Source organism: Passer domesticus, unplaced genomic scaffold, assembly GCF_036417665.1.
Source record: "Passer domesticus isolate bPasDom1 unplaced genomic scaffold, bPasDom1.hap1 HAP1_SCAFFOLD_66, whole genome shotgun sequence".
Lineage (NCBI taxonomy): Eukaryota > Metazoa > Chordata > Aves > Passeriformes > Passeridae > Passer > Passer domesticus.
Genome location: NW_026990167.1, coordinates 248,795 through 263,282, shown reverse-complemented (window position 1 = coordinate 263,282; position 14,488 = coordinate 248,795). Strand labels below are relative to the sequence as shown.

At 47.2% G+C, this 14,488-nt stretch overlaps 2 protein-coding genes across 2 annotated transcripts; both read left to right on the top strand.

Moving 5' to 3' along the window:
• The first annotated feature begins 1,566 nt into the window (after positions 1-1,566).
• On the top strand, positions 1,567-6,892 carry LOC135293056 (serine/threonine-protein kinase PAK 1-like). Its single transcript, XM_064407060.1, has 5 exons — positions 1,567-1,790; positions 2,746-2,809; positions 4,698-4,746; positions 5,884-5,996; positions 6,520-6,892. Exons 1-5 carry the CDS (start codon positions 1,784-1,786, stop codon positions 6,695-6,697), a joined length of 411 nt encoding a protein of 136 aa, XP_064263130.1. The 5' UTR covers positions 1,567-1,783; the 3' UTR covers positions 6,698-6,892.
• Positions 6,893-7,826: 934 nt separating this feature from the next.
• LOC135293042 (serine/threonine-protein kinase PAK 2-like) lies at positions 7,827-8,948 on the top strand. Its single transcript, XM_064407048.1, has 3 exons — positions 7,827-7,996; positions 8,573-8,710; positions 8,859-8,948. The coding sequence occupies exons 1-3, from the start codon at positions 7,874-7,876 to the stop codon at positions 8,946-8,948; spliced, it is 351 nt and encodes a 116-aa protein (XP_064263118.1). The 5' UTR covers positions 7,827-7,873.
• The last annotated feature ends 5,540 nt before the right edge of the window (positions 8,949-14,488 follow it).

The following is a 14,488-nucleotide window of genomic DNA, read 5'->3' as shown; positions in this document are numbered from 1 at the left end:
AAAGGTAGACACCAGGCAATATTTTGTGCTGGTGACTTGCTTGCTGTGTGACACAGGGGTTGCAGCTGGAGTGATGTAGTGAAAGCAGAATGCTCTGTCTTTGTGTTGACTTTTTGTGGGCTTGCCCAGCACAGGCAGTTTTCTTACAGCATCTGGTTGTTTTTCCCTTGTGTGTTGCAGGTCACATCACCCGTGCCTGGAGAGAATCCGGTCTTTGGGTGAGTGGGAAAGGAGCCTCTGGCCTTGGTAGCATTTGACAATTGTGGAGCAAGCTGTGAGCTGGGCCTGTTGCAGTCCAGTGCCAGCCTGGTTGGATGAATGAAACTACAGTCCAGACCCTTTGCAGCAAAAGCAGCAGCAGCAGGAGGAGCCCAGGCTGTTTTCTCCAGTTTCTTTTCAGAGCTTTTAAGCAGCTGAAAGTGGGGTTGCTTGGTGCTTTAAGCCATGACAGAATTTCTCCTGCACAAGAGAGTGCAGTCCCATCTAATTGTGCCTTTTCACTTGAATTGGAACAACTAAGAATCCCATTTCCCTGCAGATGATTTCTCCTTAGTGCATCTGGGTCTAGAGCTGAACATAGAAAAAGTCACTTGTCCCTCACGCTGCTGTCTGTCTGCAGAGCCCAACACCAACCTCAGAGGATCCTCTGGCTGCGTGTCTTCCTGCAGAAGAGGCCAAAGAAGAGGAAGATGCTCCCCAAACTGCGCCTGCTGCCACTGCAGGGCCTGAGCATCCAGCATCAGTAAGTGGCGGCTCTGGGTCGTGCTGTGGCTGGAGCAAAGCATAGCTGCAAGTTTCTGATCAGACAGCACCTCCTGTGCCTGGCTGAAGATGCTGGGGGCCAAAACCTTTCCAGCCCTTCCCCCAGTCAGTGAGGCTTGGAAAAGGGGAGTGGAACAAGGCATGTTTAGGCAGCAGGTTCCTACTGTTCTGAAAGGGGCTGTGAATTTGTCTTAGCAAGAGACAAGAGGTAGCATTAGGATGTCTTTGGATGCTCCTGGGGTACAAGTGAGGCCCTTGGTGGCCAGTGGCTGTGCAGGCTCCCTGTCCCCTGTGAGGAGAGCAGTGCAAAGATGCAGTTCACAAGCTTGCAGGACATGAGGAGGCACTGTCCCCAGCAGGGACCTGGCCCTCCCCACAGAGCAGCTAAAGTCAGTAGCTCAAGGAAGAGCTGAGCTACAGCGGGGCCTGTAGCTGAATATAGGTAAGGTGGTGAATGACAGGTTCTTCCTGTCCCTCATGCTGCTGTCTGTCCACAGAGCACAAGGGCAGCGTCAGCACCTGCTCTGGCTGCCTCTGTACCCGAGGAAAAGGCTGAAGAGGAGGAAGGTGCCAATGAATCTGGTCCTGCTGTCAGCCCACAGCCAGAGCAAACAACACCAGTAAGTGCCTGCTCTGGGTAGCAGCGTCTTTGGTGTTATTTTGTCCGTCATATAAAAGCAGCCTTTGGATTTTGTGCCTTGAGCTGTTGAAGCAGGCTGCACAAGCTGAGAGGTGAATAGCCCTGGGTGTGGCCAGCAGCATCTTCCTAGGGGCTTGCATGTGAAATGGGATGGGAGGGGCATCTCTGCCAGGCACATTTGTAACCCAAATTCATTTCTTGTCCCAGAGCTCCACCTCCTCTGTCCTGGCACCTGCACGAGCTGCAGCTGAAGGCTCGGGAGAAGGCTCCAGTGCCCAGGCTGGAAGCTCAAGCACGAGCAGCTCGTGCACCTGGAGCACGACCAGCTCGTCTGGCAGCAGAGAGCAGCAGCGAGAGAGGACAGAGGACAAGTGCCTGGCCATGCTGAGTAGGTCCTTTGTGATCCTTGTGTGAAGGAGCAGTGACTTGTGTGTGCGTGTGTCGGCATGAGCTGTCCCACCTCCTGCTCCTCCTCAGCTGAGTGCCAGGTCCTGAGGCCTCCTCCACACAGGCCCTGTTGTTGTGCTCTGAGGTGGCGAGGGATCAGCGGGGTGTTGCTCCTGCCTCTGAGAGCAGCTCGGCCTGGTTTGGCTTTGCCTGAGCTTCCCTGTGGGCAAAAGGCCAAGCAGAGATTGTTTCTGGCTGAGCAGGAGGCCGTGACCTCGTGAATGAGTAGGCCTCAAGGAGCTCCTGCGGGGCCCAGCTGCTGTGGGCACGGCCAAGGTCATCTCCAGCACTCAGCCTGTCCTAAAGGCTGAGGGACCTCATTCCTGAGGCCATCACAGTAGCTTATAAGATGAGTTGCTGCTCCTGAAAGGCTGAAGGGCATTGTTTAGGCAAAGTCCTGCTTAAAGCTGGAGATCTGGGCTCTGCTGGAAGCACTTTGCAAATATTCTTCCTGTTCTGGAGAAGGCAGCTGATGACAAAAATTGATTCCAGAACCCAAGATGCCTTTGATGTTTGCAAGGATGAAAGCTTGTGTTGAATGTTGCAGAGTGTTCATTGCCAAGAACAGGAAGGCTTTGTTTTTCCTGCTGCCCTTAATGTTTACAGACAACAACCACTTCTCTTGGTTAGAGTTTTCTGATCCCTGTCTCCTCTGACTGTTTCTCCGTGTGCTTAGATTTTACTTCAGACTTTTAGTTTTGTGCAGGCCATCTGTGCTGCAGGGCTGCTTGTCTTGCTGCTGCTGTTTTTGAGGTGGTGCTGGTGCGGTGGTGTTGTTGTTTCCCGACTGACTGAGTTGAAAGGGCCCAGTGTCCCGGAGAGTGGGGCTGCCTTTGTGACCTGCTGCAGGGTGGGATCTCTTTTGAAGTGAGCATCTTTCCTTGGGATTTTTACAGAGATGCTGGTGAGTGAGGGAGATCCTGAGACTAAATACACAGAACTGGAGACTATTGGCAAAGGGTGAGTGCAGCCACAGTTCCTTCTTCAAAGGGAGGGGCAGTGTGTTTTGCTGGTGTCCCATCTCCCCAGAGTGACATCAGGCAAGCTCCAAAGCTGTTCAGACACTGTGTTAAGAAGATGCCAGGTGATCTCTCAGTGCTGGCCAGCATTTATAGCTGTGGTCCAAAGGCACAGCAGAGACACCTGGATGCTGGCAATGTCTTGTCTGCGGCAAAGAGCAGCACCTGGCAGATCTCCTGTCCCTCAAGTGTGTTCGCACCTGTTTGCCACTTTTTGTAGGAGAAATAATTTTGGCATGTCATAAAAGAATACAGAGTACATGGGAATGAAATTAGGAGAAACTTCATTGCCTCAAAGGTCAAGTTAGCAGCTGACAGCTGTCAGGGAACAGCTCTCAGTAACATTTCTTTCCAATATTTTGCTGCAAATAAAATTCAGTGGTCAGGATGACCACCACCTAATCTAGGAAGCCAAAAGCAAAAATGAAAGCAGCAGCTCTCTTTTGTGGCTGAGATGGCAAAAGACAAAGATTCAGGGGAATGCCCAGTGCCAATGCACTCTAGAGGAAAAGCCATCATCTGCCTGAAGGCAGACCCCTCGTGGATCCTGTGGGGTTTAGGCCTTTGCTGCAAAGAATCCACCAAGCTGTTCCCTTTGAAAGCCAGCTCTGGTGACTGTAGATGGGATTGATTTGCAGCATTTTCTCTGTACAAGGTGTTCCAGTTTAGGGCGAATTTTGGAGGAAACCTCCAGAAAGGACCCCTCCCAAAAGCAAACCCACATGGCCACTGCCTCCAGCTGGTTTGGGAATTTCCTTGGAGAGAAGTGGAAAGGAATTGTTTATTTAACAGGCCAAGCAATCCCCAGCACATAAAATGAACAATACTGCATGACAGAACTCATTTGCTGCTCTGAAGAGATGGCAAGTTCAGAAAGTCTCTCCTGGGTGTTGTCACTCTGTTATTTGTCCCTCCAGTGCTGGGAAAGGCTGCAGAGTAGGCCCTGGTGGGCTACAAAGTGTGAGCTCTCAGTGTTTTGCCGGGTCCCAGTCTGGAGCAGGTTCAAATGGTTCCAAGAAAAGGGAAAGAAAAACAGTAAAGGGAAAACTCAGACTGCCTTAGCTAGCTAAACTAACTAAAAAGCAAAAGGAGTGTGGTGTTTGGCCCCATCTGTGTCCAGACAACAACACTAGAGTTCTGTGTTCCAGCAGACTGCGGGGGAGAGTGCAGCTGATAACAAAACTCTGTGCTCCCTCTTCTCCCGGCCCCTACTGTCTGATCCAGTCTTGGAGGCACAGAATATAACATCCAGCATAAACAGAATAGGTGACTGGGGGTACAAGCATCATAACGTCACCCTAGAACAGAAGCCAAATGTAGAAGAAGTCGCCAGAAAAGTGGAGTCCTTCCAGTGTCTGGTGCACGGAAGAGAAGCAGCTGCCAATGGCTCTGGACCCAGAACACAGCTGCCTAAGGATCCTGTGTTTTGAGGACTTCTCCATTTGTGTGTACAGCAATGGAAGCCTTTGCCTGCTCTGGCTGTGGCTGGACACTGTTTTCCTTGCAAGCTGGAGAAGGGATCTGTGTCTAGAGGCTTTCCTCCAATGGCTGTTACATGGCTTGAGGCTTCTCAGAAAGCCTGAGTGGTGGTGCTTGAGTTTGGCAGAGAGACTCCAAGGAGAGGTGTAAGAACACCCAACCGGCAAATTCCTGGAAAAATCCAACACATGCACAGCTAGAGTAAGAGAAAAGGGAGAAAAGACCCAGAGAAGAATCTGTCATGTTCCATTTACTCTTTGCTCCGTGACATTTTTCCTGTTGGACTGCAGTGTTTTGCACTTGCAGGGACTAAAGGACTTCTTCTTTCTCTGCTGCTGTTTTGTTTCTAGGGGTTTCGGCACTGTGTGCATGGCAGTGGAGACTGCCACAGGAGAAGAGGTAAGCCTCAAGCAGCGTCACAGCTTCTGCAGCTCTCGAGTGCCCTCCCCTCTGCTGTGAGCTGTGGCTGAGCTTTGGCTCGCCAGTGGAGCTTTGCTGCAAAGGCAAATGGAGTGCAGAGCAGTGTCTGCCTGCCAAATACAGTGGGGACAGATTTTGTCCTTCTCAGCTGCCCCAGGGGATGCAAGGAGGCCAAGCGGTATCGTTCAGAGGAGGTCACAGGGCTGGGTCTAAGTGCCCAGGTGGTGTCTCAGAGCATGGCACTGCTCTTTGGGGCTGCAGCATTCCTGAATTCTCATTTCTGGCTGTTAGCCCATACATGGGAATGGTAGTCTTGTAGTCACCTGCAGTGCTGCCTTTGGAATGTGTGCTTAGAGAGAGAAAGGTCTGCAAGGAGTGTCTCAAGGGCCCAAGTCCTGCTCAGAGCCTAGTGTACATCCCTAGAGGATCGAGGCATGGGTTATTTCTTTTTACAATCAGGCAGTAATTGCAAATATCAGTGGTGTGAAGTAAAGTATTTTAGTGGAACAAAATGCAAATACCTGAAGTGAAGAATTGCGAGGATTGTCTTTTTTGGAGGTGTCCTTAATGATGTTTTCATCATCACGGCATTTTTTCCGTGAAATATGTAGGGTTGTATTTCTTATGGGGAATAACCCTCAGGATGATTTTAGGACAAACATCATTTTATCAGTCATGTCTGTAAGGGTTTGCTTTGTAGTTGTGCAATGGAGAATGCCAGTGGTTGCTGGAGTAATGATCAAGCCCCCTAGAAGTGCCCAAGGTTTCCCAGCAGTTTTGCTCCATTTTTACCAGCACAAAATGGCTTCCTGCTTGCAAGAGGTGTGTCAATGACAATGGGAATGATAAAGGAAGGCCCTGGGGGAAGACAGTGGGCACAGTGGGTGTTGTTAGAGCTTTGAGGTGCAGAGCTTAGACTGTGTTTCTCTCAGGTTTACAAGGCAACGGGTATTTGTCTCTCTGTCCTGGGAGGTGCCCAAGCACGGGGTCTGATGTCCAGGCAGTTTGGCCCAGCCCAGCTGGGGCTACTGTCATCCCATAATCACTGTCTGCATGTTCCCCTTGTGCTCCTGTGCCACAGACTTCTTTGGTTCATGGCTTTCCATGTTGTTTTAGGTGGCCATCAAGAAAATTAGTCTCCTGCAAGAGAGCAGCAGCGAGCTGTGCCTGAATGAAATCCAGGTCATGCGTGGCACTAAGAATACCAACCTTGTGAACTATGTAGACAGGTGAGTGGTTCTGCTGTCCTGCCATGAAAGGTCATTCACATCCTGCAAGCCAGAGGTTCAACCACTCCTTTGGGCACTGGCAAAAGAGGATGGAACTGTTGATTCCTGTTCCTGGGCTGATCTACAGCATCTTGGGAGGAGATTGCATTGGGGCTGCTTTCATCTTTCCTGGCATAATTAACTTGAAGGGCGCTTTCAAAGACAGGACTGGGCCCTGTCTTACTGAGCCAACAGCCTCCAAGTTCCTGTCCTCTCTCCACATTGTTTTGTTGGGTTTGGGGTTTGATTTTTTCCATGGGTCTGAAGTGCTAACAAAGCACTGTCTATTGTATTTCCCTTGGCCTGTTGCATTGGTGTGGATACCGAGCAGTCTTTTAAACTGCACAGAGTTCAAGCCCTGCAGAGCACAGTGAATGACTACTCACTTCCTCCTGTGTTCCTCTGAGAGAGACACAGAAACAAGAATCCATCAGGTTGTATAAGTGCGTGCGTTCATCTCCAGGCTGTTGTTTCCTCCTTTCAGCTACCTGGTGGACGAGGAACTCTGGCTGGTGATGGAATACATGGACGGAGGTTCTTTACATGATGTCATCAGGGAGACTCACATGGCAGAAGGAGAGATAGCAGCTGTCTCTCGGGAGGTAAGGGATGGCACTTGTGCTTCCAATGGCTTGGTTGGGATGGTCCTTCCAAATGGGTGATAAGGAGAGGAGAGATTTCATCTTCCAAGCCTTTCTCTTATGTCCTTGGCAGTAGCAAGAGCATCAGAAGTGCCTGCCAGTGTCCCTGCCCTTCCTCTAGTGTGTTTGTCTTTGCCTCTCTAAACACTTGCCTGGAGCCTGTGTGTGCTGCATTCCTTCCCTGTAAGGGCAAAGGCGCTGGTGGTGCAAAGTGAAGCAAGGGGCAAAGACAAAGAGATACTGACAGGACTCTCCCAGAGCTCAGCCTCAAAGGAGAGCCTTGCATCCAAAGTGGTGTTTGCAAAAGCATCCACTGCTGTCTGGCTAGAGAGAGCACAGCCACTGCAGCAGGGCTTCTTCAGCCTGTGTTTGCAGGGCACTGGCCAGAGGAACAATTGCCCTTTCTCTTTCAGAAGCAAACACACCCTCACTTAGAAAGGCACTGCTGTTCTCGTGGTGGAGCAGCAGTCTCCTGCCCTTGCCAGCAGCCTGTCCTGCCATGGCTCACCATCTCCCAGGAAGTCAGTGTTGCAGATGTGCCACTTTGCTGCCTGTGGGATGAAGTCCACTTAGGCTTGTGTTTCTTTTTCCTCTCTCAGTGCCTGCAAGGCCTGGATTTCCTGCCCTCCAAGCAAGTGATCCACCGCGATATCAAAAGCCACAACATTCTCCTGGGCTTGGATGGATCAGTCAAGTTGGGTGGGTGTTGCTGGCCAGGCTCAGCCGTGGCGGGCTGCGGTGTGGGGCTGCCTTTGGGTGGCTCCAGTTCCCTGCAGTGGGGCCTGTGACAGTGCAGGCTGCCCTGCTGCAAGCACAGAGCACAGCCACAAGGTGCAGGGTGGTGTTGCTGGGAAAAAGGGGTCGGGGTGGCTTTGGGTTGTGTGTGTCCCTTCCCAAGCAAGGCAGTTACAGTCTAATAGCTTCAGGGGACTAAAATCCACTGCCTGAAACTGGGGGCTTTTGCTAAGTGGCCAATTCCGTATTTCCTTGGCTGCAGGCCTGAGGAATGGCCCCTTTACAGCTGGGTTCCACACTGCCTTCTTGGACATTGGTCCAGTGGGGATTTCTTTTGTTTGCTTTCCTAAGTCACGCTGGCTTGATCAGAGTGGTTTTTCCTCCTCAGCTGATTTTGGCCTTGCTGCTCAGCTCACCACCGAGCAGAACAAACGGAGATCAGCTGTTGGAACGACTTACTGGATGGCGCCAGAAATTTTCACCAGGAAGCCCTACGGCCCCAAAGTGGACATCTGGTCCTTTGGCATCGTGGGGATCGAGATGGTGGAAGGAGCGCCTCCGTACCTGATGAAAACCTCCCGCACGGTACGCTGCAGCTGCTCTCAGACACTGCTGTCACCCTAACAAAATCTGCTCCCATTCTTCTGCCTGGGAAGCTTGCCAACAACTGAAAATGATAGGTTCCAGGCTGCACAGTCTCTCGTGCTTCTTGGCCATATCATCCCCTTGCCATTTTTGTGCATGAACAGGACCTAAAAATCAGGATGCCTTTTGCTTGGCTGAAGCTTTGCCTAAGGGAGCAGTGAGCAGTGCTGAGCTGCATTTTATGGAATAATCCTTGGAAATAGAAGAGTTGGACAAAAGTCAGTCTTCCATATCACTTGTAGAGGCTGTGTGAAGCAAAGTGTGCTTTTGCTGATGGAGTTGCTGCTACTTCCATCATCCAGTGAAATCAGGGGTCAAGGCAAGAGCCTTTGCCTACTGGACTGGCTATGGCTGCCTCTGGCTTCGGGTAGTTTTAGTAGGGGTAGGAAAGGTATCTGCCACCCTGTGGCAGGGAGTAAAGTGCCACTGGAGAGTGGAGCTTGTCCAGTGGGGTCTGTGTGAGCAGTTTGGGGTGCAAAGGAGACAGGTAGAGTGTGGCATTTCCTTCTTCTCTAGGTTCAAGAGCTGATAAGCACCGGGGCCCCCCCGAAGCTGCAGAAGCCCAGGCAGCAGTCGGCGTGGCTGCGAGACTTTCTGCACTGCTGCCTGGAGAGGGACGAGGACAGGCGCTGGTCTGCCCAGGAACTTCTGCAGGTAAAAGGCAAAGTGGCTGCAGGTCCTGGATGTGGAGAGAGAGGTGCACAGAATGCCCTCCTTTCTGTATCTTTCTGGTAGCCAGAGAAAGCCTGCTTCAGCCTGTGGGGAAAGTAGAAGTTCATTGCTTCTTTTTCTCTTTGGGCAGCATCCGTTTGTAACATCAGCCAAGCCAGCCTCCACCCTGACGCCTCTGATCATGGCCACGCAGCAGTTCATGGCTGACAGGAGATTCTAGCCCTGGAGGAGGCCTTTGTTGTTGTTTGTAGTTTGTAGTTTGTAGTTTATAGCTTGTAGTTTGTAGTTTGTTATGAGTGATAGTCAGAATAAATACTATAATAAATAAATAAACCCTTCGTGTTGGAAGCTTCCTTTTGTTCTCACCCTGTGAATAAGCTCTAAATTTGCTTCTGAATGGTCAGGTGTTTCTGCTATGTGGGAAGACCCATGGATGGGGTTTGTGGCACGGTTTGTTTGTGAGCAAAGATCTTTTTCCTTCCTTGCCTCCAGGCCACAGCCTCTTGTGGAGATACAGGCTTGCAGCTGTGACTAGAGGAGCAGATCAGGGCAGAATGGAGCAGAGCAGTGGTGTCACTGCTGGGGATGCTGCTGTGCCTGTGGCTGTGTTGCAGCTCTTGGGAAAGGTTGGGAGTGTCTGTGTTGCTGTGGACAGAGTGGGAGGGAGCCGGGCTTCTCCACAGGCTCAGGCGCAGGTGAGTGTCCAGTGGGAAGGCAAGTTCTGCCACGGGAACTGATGCCAACACAAGGGAGTTCTACACATACTTGCCTTGGTGGAGTAATTTCATGCTTTGCTCCAAGGAGCTGGCATGAAGTCTGAAAATTTGCTGAATGTGGTAAAAAGATACAGCTTTGGCAATTTGAACAAAAATAGGGTGTTTATTTAAAGGGGAAAAACAAAAAGGGAGGTAAGGAAAAAGAAGAAAGGAAAGAAAGAAAAAAGGATAAAGTCCCAAGCCCAAGGATTGAGGAAATCTCTAGCTGAACTGGCGTTTGGCCCCAAGGCAAGAACCTAAGGGCATTGCAGTGAATGCACTTAGTCTGCCCTCAAATCTGGAAAAAGGTCTCTAAAAAGAGATATTGACTGAAATCTGCAGTGTGGGGTCCCCTGCTGTAGCTAAGTCACAGTCCCAGTCACAGTAAAAGACAGCAAAGACAGCTCTTCAGGCCAGGCTGCCCCTTTGATGTTCTCGCTCCCCTCAGTCTGTACTTGCAGTTCCGCCCCCATAGTCTCAGGTGATTGGTGCTAGTAGATGATGGGGTAAGATCTTCTTTCCCAGAGTGTGCTGTCACTGGGGTGGGATGATATCTCTGAGGTTTTTGATGGGAAGCTCTCTCATTAGTATGCACCATTGCTGTGGCATCAGGTTACCAGTTCAACCTGGAGTGGGTTAGAAATTGTCTGTAAAATGCTGCATGCTGTTGGTGAGAGGAAACTGCACTGGGACCTTTGAAAGTATAAGGCTACTAAAAAGAGATAATTAAATTTACAAATAATGTAATTAGGTTAAGAACAAAGGATTATAAAAATAATATAGTTCTTATTTTGCTACCTATTTTAACAGGACTGTTAAACATTCAGTTGGGATCTACTGAATAGCTAGTATAACTTGATAATGATTTTATATTATTTACTTCATTAATTTGAACACTTTTATTTGTTCAAACTAGTAACTTTAAACAATTATAAATGCAAAAGCTAATTAATAGTTACAAATATAAACCAGTCACAAATGCAAAAGCCATGTAAGGGATTTTATAAATGACAGTTCCTCCCTCTTTCTCTTATGTTAGTCGTTGGCTTTTGCATTTACATAAATGTAAAAGTTCTTTGTTGATAGTGTTTAATTGTTTAAAATTAATCTAAACTTGCTGGGCCTTTTTACCCGTTTTCCTATCGCTTTTGATTGGATTGAGATTTATGATTTTCTTGACAGTAGGTATAGAATGTTGTCTCGTTTGAAGATTTTGACTAGCGAACATGCTTTGTACTACTGAGGTAATTAGATGAATGAAACATGGGATTAAGCAGGGGAGAAAGAGAAGGCTAACTAAGGAAACTCCAAAAATAATTAAGGTTTTCTTCCACCACTCCCCAGAGAACATGTTTTTCCACTATTCAGGTGTAGTGAGGGAAAACCGGACTGGAACACGTGTAAGCTTTCTGATGTTTTGGGTAATTTTAGTAATAGTTTCACCATGGTCATCAATATGCAGACAACAGTCTGATGTGTTTAAATTGCCGCATATTCCACCCTCTTTGGCTAATAAATAATCTAGGGCTAAAGAGTTTTGATATACAGCTGTTTTCATTTGCTTCTGATGGGCGTTGAAAAAATCAATTGCACTCTTGGCCTGATTAGATATGACTTGAATCAGGGCTTATAGTCCAATAATGCGATTTAGCATGTAAATGGGAGTTTGATAGCCCCAGCTCCCATCCTGAGCCCAAGTGGCAGGTCCATAAGTTTCTAAAATTCTCTCTGGTGGCCACTCTTCCTCGCCCCATTGTTGCATTCCCCCTATTTCACATCTTTTTTGTCTCTTTAATTTATCATCTAGGGGAACTCCTAGCTGGTTTCCAGCTGCTTCTGATAGTAGAAAGGGACTAGGTCGTATTGCTCCTAATGTACAATTGCCACACCAGTGAGAAGGGAATTTAGAATATGCTCTTTGCCCACAATTCCAGTATAAACCGTGGGGGGCCTCCCAAAAATGTGAAGGAGTGATAAAAGTGGAGGTCCAATGCTTAGAAACTTGGGGTAATACTGAATAAGGCTGACTTTTAGGGTCCCAGCACTAATAAAGTTGTTCATTGGGATGTAATATGCAGTTCTTGTTTCTGATTTTCTTCTTTGACCAAAAGGTATCTGGTTCGTTCAGTATCCACCACGTCTTGTGATCCTCAGTTAGTAAATATCTTTTACAGGTAGTTTCTACAACTTCCTCAGTGTATCTTTTTCCTTTTCTCCAGATACATTCTTCTCCAAGAACTGTGTCCCTCAATAGCCAATTGTCTTGATCTCTTGGAGTTTGGGAGGGGAAATAATTTAGTTTAAGTCATTTGAGGGGTCCAGTACTGACTCCTTGCTGAGGCCAGGCTTCTGATTTGAAGGTGCCTCCACAAACCCAACAATTGGTTATGTTTTGATTTTTACTAATTTGTTCTGCTAAAACAATAAATAAGTTTTTATTGGTAGCTAGTGGATTGTCCTCTTTTTGTTTCTCCCTTTCAGTTATTAGAACTTCTCGAACCAAATCAACTTCATAAGCTTTTCTTTTTTTAAAAAAATCTTCCTTTTAGGCTATATAATTAAAATTGAAACATAGCCAATTCTCTTGATCAGGACACTCTCTATTCCTTTTCTGGTTTGCATTTCCAATATTTCTACCAATCCACTGTTTTTTGCCTGATTGTCAGTATCTACTCAGTGTCATCATATTATAACAAAAGGGATTTACATAAGTATGTGCCTGGAATGAGTGTTTTATGAGGTAGGAGTTCCCTTTGGTCAGGTACACTGTATGTTAGCATTGGTGGCAGCAGACGCAGGCTCTGACAAGGGGGATCTACAGGATCCAGAGGGAGAGTATGAGGAGTAGGGCGCACCTTCCCTTCCCTAGGGGTCAATGGGAAGATTGAAGTGCCGTGGTACTCTCTGATAGGTGGTGCAGACCTTTCAACCTCTCTGGTTTTTCTCCTGGGTTCAGACCCCTTGGTTGTCATGGGAGTGTACCTGGATGCAGGAAGGGACCTAAATGCAGGAAAGTCCTGCCTGGAACTGGCCTTGGTTCTATTCATGTTGTTTCTCCCAAGGAAATTTAAAAAAAAAAAAAAAAAAAAAAAAGATATAGTTATTGGAGAGGAAAGAAGTAATTTCTCAGGGAAATGATGCTCTTCACTGGTGGAGAAATGGAATTGAAAATTTGTAATAACTTGTTAAATAGTAAGTACAATAACCATTAGATTCTCTGCTGTAAAACAGTGAGAGAATAACAATTGATATAATAATTTCAGGGATAACAGGGGGAGGACTGTTGTAGAGAGTAGTTCATGGAGGTTTCTCGTTATCTTGTGGTGGTGTTACTGGACCTTTTACTTGGCTGATGGAAGTGCACCCTTTTTCCTGTGCTCAGATGGCTGTCTCTGTGGTCAGTTGAACTTGGAAAGGACCGTCCCCTGATGGAGTCAGGGATTGTTCCTTCCAGCATTTAATAAGTACCTACTCTCCGGGGCATATCTTATGTAAATAGAAGTCTAAAGGAATGTTCTGGGGTACAAGACCTCTCTGCTTTAAGTCTTTTAGATTCTGGGCAATCATTTGAATATACCTTTGCACATTTCTATTTCCTCACTCTTTGGCAGTTACTTGATGCGGGGTGGCTAAATAGGGAAGCCTATATAACATTTCACATGGGGAACAGCCTTAGTCTGCTCTGGGTTAGCTCTGGATTCTGAGAAGGGCAAGGGGTAGGCACTTTATCCAAGTCCACTTCATTTCTAACATCAGTTTGGTCCAGGTTGTTCTAATAGTCTGATTCATGCGTTCTACCCTTCCCGAACTTTGAGGGTGCCAGGGGTATGTAATTTCCAAGTTATTCCAAATTATTGAGCCAATTGTTGCAATACTAATGATGTAAAATGGGTACCTTGGTCTGAATCAATGTTATTTATAATTCCATATCTTGGGACTATCTATTCTAGGATTACCTTACTTACTGTTTGAGCAGTGGCATTAACAGTTGGAAATGCTTCAACCCCATTGGTAAGGTGATCTACAATCACTAAGAAATACTTCCATCTTTGGACATGGGGCATTTCTGTGAAATCAAATTGAATACTTTGGAAGGGTCTAATTGGTCTAATTGCAATTTCAATTCCTCCAGGTCTTGTTCTCCTCATTAATTTTCTATTGACTTTTTGGAAAATTATACAACCTATGGTAATTTGGTTAGCTAATTCATCAATTCCCCGACATCCAAAATTTTGAAGAAAGTGACCTGCTAAAGCTTTAGATCCCCAGTGCGTGGCTTGGTGGAAGTTCTGTAAAATTTCTCGAGTGAGCTCTTTATTTAACATTTGGCAGCCATCAGGAAGATGCCACCGTCCCTCGGAATCTTCCTTTCCACCTAGTGATATGAGTTTCTGTTTTTCACTGTCTTTAAAAATAGGGATGGGAAGAGTGTTGTCCAGTGTACTCTCGGGTGTGTCTCTTGGATGAAATCTGTATACCTTTACTTCCCCCTCAAAAGCAGCCTCCTTTGCAGCATGGTCTGCTAGGATGCTTCCTCTAGTTTCTCCAGAGTTCCCTTTTGATGACCTGGAGCACGTACCATTGCAATTTCTTTCGGTAACTTAAGTGCCTCTAATTTTTAACATAAGTTCTTTGTGTAAAATGTCTTTGCCCTTAGATGTGAGAAACCCTCTTTCAGCCCAGCTTTTCCCGAAGGTGTGGAATACTCCATATGCATATTTAGAGTCTGTATAAATGGTTCCAATAGCTCTGTCTAGTCTGTGCAATGCTTTTTCCAAAGCATCTAATTCACATACCTGGGTAGACCAGGAAGGTGGTAGTTTTCCTTTTCTAACATGTACAGTTGTTTTCCATCTCTGATGGAGTATCCAGAGCACCTCTTTCCATTTACTACTCTTGATGATCCGTCGATGAACAGGATTTCTCCTTCAGCTAATGGGCTCTCTAGGAGGTCTTCTTGAATTTTTGTTTGCAGGTTTATAAAAACTATGCAGTTGTGCATGAG

Coding starts and splice junctions, on each gene's coding strand:
- LOC135293056 (XM_064407060.1), top strand. Junction 4,747..5,883: donor AGACTGCCACAGGAGAAGAG/GTAAGCCTCAAG, acceptor ATGTTGTTTTAG/GTGGCCATCAAGAAAATTAG. Junction 5,997..6,519: donor CTTGTGAACTATGTAGACAG/GTGAGTGGTTCT, acceptor TCCTCCTTTCAG/CTACCTGGTGGACGAGGAAC.
- LOC135293042 (XM_064407048.1), top strand. CDS start 7,874: ATGGCGCCAGAAATTTTCACCAGGAAGCCCTACGGCCCCAAAGTGGAC. Junction 7,997..8,572: donor TGATGAAAACCTCCCGCACG/GTACGCTGCAGC, acceptor CTTCTTCTCTAG/GTTCAAGAGCTGATAAGCAC. Junction 8,711..8,858: donor CTGCCCAGGAACTTCTGCAG/GTAAAAGGCAAA, acceptor CTCTTTGGGCAG/CATCCGTTTGTAACATCAGC.